This window comes from Schistocerca gregaria, chromosome 5 (assembly GCF_023897955.1).
Source record: "Schistocerca gregaria isolate iqSchGreg1 chromosome 5, iqSchGreg1.2, whole genome shotgun sequence".
Lineage (NCBI taxonomy): Eukaryota > Metazoa > Arthropoda > Insecta > Orthoptera > Acrididae > Schistocerca > Schistocerca gregaria.
This window is the reverse complement of record NC_064924.1, coordinates 456,844,096-456,849,426: the sequence shown is the minus strand read 5'-3', so window position 1 is coordinate 456,849,426 and position 5,331 is coordinate 456,844,096. Positions and strand designations below refer to the sequence as shown.

The following is a 5,331-nucleotide window of genomic DNA, read 5'->3' as shown; positions in this document are numbered from 1 at the left end:
AGGTTTGTGGTGTTGAATGTAAACAAACAGCGGTTTAGTTTTCAAATCTCTGCTTGCATTGGCACAGTATAACAGTGCGAGATTGTCTTTATTGGCTTGTGACTTGGCTTATGGCCAGGTTATACCTTCTCCTCTGCTGTTATAAAGGTACGCTTCGGCATTCTTTTCCAGCACAGACTCGTCTTGTCACAATCAAAAACGTGTTGTGGCAGATAACCCTCAGAATCCATGAACATCTTGAAGTTGCTGATTTAAGTTCTCGGCTGCCTTTGTGTTGGAGCTGGCGGCTTCGCCGTACCTCACAATGCAGTGAATGCCGATTCTTCTCTTAATCTTCTTAAACCACCCATGGCATCTCTTAAACACTTCTTCGGCCGCTGACGATTCTGGCGTCTTCTTAACAGGGTTGTCGAAAATCATTCTACCTTCTCACAAATGATGTTCTCAGTAATAGTGTTGCCTTGTAATTGCTTTTCATTTATCCATATAAGGAGCAACCTTTAGACATCATCCAAAATACGAAACCTTTGTTTTCTCTTGTCACTCCTTTTGAAGCATCTATCTCCTTAATCTTGGCCTTGTTCTTGAGGGCAGGACAAATAGTTGATTTAGACTGACTGTGTGCATGCTAAATTAGCAACTCGCACACCACATTAGCATTTTTCAGTAATTTTACATTTCATTTTTAAGGTCATTTTCTTTTTCTTATGGTCAATTTCTTGTAGATTTATCTTAGTGGAAGGTTATTAAAATTTGGTCATGAAAAAACACTTTGAACACAAGTTTAGAAAAATGTAAGATCATAAGCTGCACTAAGATGTAGCAGAAACCTAAAAATAATGAAAACAGCGTCTCTGGACTGAGAAAATATAATTCACGAGCTTAGAGTCTGCTGCTTTGTTCGTTTAGACTGTATGGCCTGCAGAGATTTTGTTTTGTTTTTGTCTTTATTTAATCAAATTTTTGTTTATTGACATATTGCATCACCAAAGCTTTTCACACTTTGTCTTCTGAATGTACTTCTGACCAAAATGCGATTCTGGTGGCTGGAGTCCAAAGTTTTTGTTAATCATGCTTTTTGCACACTCATGGAGATATTTTCATAGCATTTTTCACCCCCTAACAAATATTTCTCTATCTCTAACCGAGAAGTGAAGTACCAGTTTCCATAAATTTAACTTTAAAATTTTTTAATCTAACAAAATGTTTTCTTAAAAATTTTCATCCCCTATTGCAGTCCCATGGGGGTATTGTTTTATTTCTAACGGATAGGTCAAATACCAATTGTCATAGATATAGCCTTAAAAATTCTTTACTCTTTTTAAATAAAGTCACCCGATATTTGACCTCCTTAGTAGTTGCATTTCCAAAAATGCTGAAACACTTATTTTTTATTTTCTGAGAGTGAAACCAAGTACTAATTTTTGTAGTTCTGGCATCAAAAGTCCCTTTCAGAAAGCCTTACACCCATATTTCACCCCTTTAGGAGTGGAGTTTTGGACAATCCCTTCTTAAATGATACCTACAGTATAAGATCTATTCCTTCTCCAAACTTTAAGTTTCTATCCTTAGCAGTTTGGGCTGGGCAATAATGAGTCTCAGTCAGTCAGAACATTGCCTTTTATGTATTAGAGATTGGCAAATGTAGTCCTACTGCTACATTAAAAACAATATATTGCCATATTGCTGTGATGAAATAAACAATCACTTATTCAATAGTGTAGGCTATATTAGCATATTACAGCATTATCGAAATACGTTGTAGTCCAAAATTACTGGAAACAAACAGAAACTCCCTTTATTTTTCAAATATGGACTGAAACTGTGACAAACAGTTTGTTTAAGCAGAAGCTGCTACCTACTGGGAATATTCAGAGATAAAAACAAGTGATGTGGTGAAAGCTCATGGTGTGAAGTAAGTGCTACAATTAGCCCCAGTAAGTTTGATTGATTTCGTGAGCTAGTAAAAAATAAAATTTGTATATAGCATATGTGCTACGTAGGGACTAAGGAGGTTAGTTGTAATTTTTTCCTTGGTAATTATCAAAATTGGAAAGATAGGTTGGCCACTAGTGTAATTTCATTTTACACCAGTGACTGCTCATGCTGAAGAGATTAAAAAGACATAGGAGATGTTTCTTTGATTTAGCAACTGATTGTTTTGTGACTTTTAAATTCTGTACCTCATGACATGCTCACACTTTCTTTAGGGGCTTCCAAGTAAAGTACTATTTGAGTCGGGCGAAAGGGGGGGGGGCAGCAGCATTTATCACGTTGCTGTTATCATAGGGAAATGTTTGTGTCAATTTGTAAGCTTTCTTTCTGTCATCTTGCATTGTAAAGTATCAGCAAAGAGAACAGTTTTAAACAGTATTTTATCAAGAGATATTTATTTGTAGAAAAGCTATCTATTGATGTTTTTGTTTCAGACTTCAATATTGAACAAACATCTGAATGAGCTGATGGAAGGATTAACTGCCAAAGTTTTCCGAACATACAATGCTTCTATCACATTGCAAGAACAGCTTAAACAGTTGACTAATCCTGACTTCACAGTTGCTGAAAAGGTATGCCTTCATAAAAAATTTTAAATGTGCTCTCCTTGTAAAACGACGTACAGTTAACTTTTTTCTTCAGACGTATTAACATATGAATTAATGTTTTGTTAGACAGTCAAACTTGTAAATTATATCCTATGTGATCCTGAGAACATTATTTAATTTATTGTTCTGCATTGTTTCAGTAAAAATGTTATGTAAAATGATGAATGTGGATAATGAGCACTCATTGAGCAGTTCCTTTCATTTTATGAATTTCAGAGTTGCAAAAGTTTTGCTCTTGTTATGTTTTACTGAAGTAGTAGTTGTTTTAACCAGGATAATATTTTCAACAGATTTTGGCATACAACCGTGCAAACCGCGCAGTGGCAATACTTTGTAACCATCAAAGATCTGTTCCAAAAACACATGCTAAAAGTATGGAGAATCTGAAGAACAAAATTGAAGCCAAAAAGGAACAATTGGAGGAAGCAGAAAGGCAGTATAAGCAGGCAAAAAGAGAGTACAAAAATTTTGAATCGGCTAAAAACAAGATGTTAGTAGTTTTTTTTGTAACATTGAGCTACTCACTTCTGGAACAACATTATTATTAATTATGATATTAAAATTTGAACATTTTGAATTTTCTCTAGAATACTGCTGAATTTGATTGTTTTATTTATTTATTTATTTATTTTCCAGAGACATGGATAAGAGGAAAAAAGCTCTAGACAGAATTAAAGAACAGTTGTCCAAGTTAGAAGTTCAGGCAACAGACAAGGAAGAAAATAAGGAAATTGCTTTGGGAACATCCAAGCTTAATTATCTTGATCCGCGTATAAGTGTGGCATGGTATGTATCCAGACTTCAATTAAAGGCAAAATTTTTATTTCAGAAATTAAGTTAACTTACAATGTGAGTTTTCTTTCCACAGGTGCAAAAAGTTTGGTGTTCCTATTGAGAAGATATACAACAGAACACAGCGTGACAAGTTTCGTTGGGCTATTGATATGGCTGGACCTGACTACGTGTTTTAATGACAATCCTATTAGTTTTATTGGCAAGTGTGAAGATCGTATTGTGTGTGAACTTGAGATGGGGCCATCAAAATTAGTTAAGACCTTGTGTGCAGAAAGGTACCAGAAGAATCTTATTTAAGTTTTAATATGTTCATGAAATAGACAATAAACACTTCAAGCAGTGTTTGCTGCTGGTTTTATTGTGTTAGGTAAATTGCAATGGTGATTCTGATGAAACAAGACTATATGCAAAACACAAAAGTTTTGTATAGTGTGTGGGTACTAAAAGCATCAGTAACTAGAGTACATATTTTAAATTGAATATATTGATGTTGTCTATTGTATTAAATTGTGTTATGAAATCTATATTTTTTAATTTTGAGTAAATTTTCTTATTGTTGACATGCAAGTGAACATTCCTCCACAGCATGAAATGCATACGCGTGGAGTAGTAATAACTGTGCATGTTGAGTTTCAAGCATGTTATTTTGGTACAACTGTTTTAAAAGCTTTGTGATAAGTTTTAATTTGCTGTATGACATGGAAAAACAAGATGCAATATGTAAATACAGACTATATATAACACTTAAATTTTGCTCATCAGTAAACACTTCCTTTGATGGTAGGCAGTGAAATTATTTACGATTAAGTCCAAGAGAAAGTTTTGTTTAACGTGAACATTTGTGTGATAATGGCAAAGAAAGAAAGAAAGAAAGAAAGATGATTCTATTGCAGATATTTCATTAGTTTTCTGTTGGAGTGTGAGTCATTTACAAAGGTGTTATATAAAGACAGTGAAATTGTTATGCAATTAGAGAAAGTATGTGATGTGACCATTTTATGACAAAGATTTATACAGCACCTGTAAATTTACTGAGAATATTCTTGTATATTACAAGGTTCCAGTGACTTTTCACATTTTATTTATTATTTTTTGTTTTTGGAATAGTATTATATCTGTATGTAGCAGATACTGTGAAATTACATTATTTCACCAGATTACTTGGGTATTCTGATTTCAAAACCTAAACTTTCTGCCAGAGACTACATTAATATACACAGTTGTGATTTGCGACACATGAGTGGAAATCAACACAGGTTTATTCATATTTTTTTACAGGTTACATTGAAAATGCACTTGACTGAAGAAAGCTAGTAATCCTGTTCACAAGAAATGTAGTCGTGGTTCACACTTCTGATACGGCAGCACGTAAGGGCAATTTTATCCAGATTCAAATTATACAACCTAGACATCTCAAAAATTCACTTCGGCATGAAGAAAGGATTGTATTTTGTCCTGTCTCATGAGATTTAAGACACACAATAATTGCCCTTGGGTTTCTCACTTTCATCTACTGACTGGCACATAATCTGTTGGTTATGTTGGCAAGATCCACAAGTCACACTTTGTGTTCTGTATTGTCAGTATTTTGGCAACAAGAAGTAACTCAAGAGTTCAGTCCTACCAAGTGCCTGAAAAAGAGATGTAGTTTGCAAGGAAATAAGGATCTTACAAATTTGTGCCAAGGTGGTAGTCTACATCTGTACTTTGCAAGCTACTGTGAAATGTATGATGGAGGGCACTTCCCATTGTACCAGTTATTAGCGCCTTTTCCCGTTTCATTCATGTACTGAGCATGGGAAGAATGTGTCTGTGCACACTAATAAATTTAATCTTCTCTTCACAGACCATACGGGAATGATACGAAGGGGATTGTAGTGTATTTGTAGAGTCATCAGTGCCACCTACTAACAGAAGGTCATAAAGAGCAACT

General features: G+C 34.5%; 1 protein-coding gene across 2 annotated transcripts in view; it reads left to right on the top strand.

The window, feature by feature from the left end:
- Positions 1-4,558, top strand: part of LOC126272213 (DNA topoisomerase I, mitochondrial) — a 45,742-nt gene extending 41,184 nt beyond the window's left edge. For both annotated transcript variants that reach the window (XM_049974910.1, XM_049974909.1), the window contains 4 exons: positions 2,430-2,567; positions 2,894-3,093; positions 3,240-3,389; positions 3,472-4,558. In XM_049974910.1, coding sequence (XP_049830867.1) covers positions 2,430-2,567; positions 2,894-3,093; positions 3,240-3,389; positions 3,472-3,574 — 591 coding nt within the window. In that variant the 3' untranslated portion in view covers positions 3,575-4,558. The remainder of the gene's footprint in view (positions 1-2,429; positions 2,568-2,893; positions 3,094-3,239; positions 3,390-3,471) is intronic.
- The last annotated feature ends 773 nt before the right edge of the window (positions 4,559-5,331 follow it).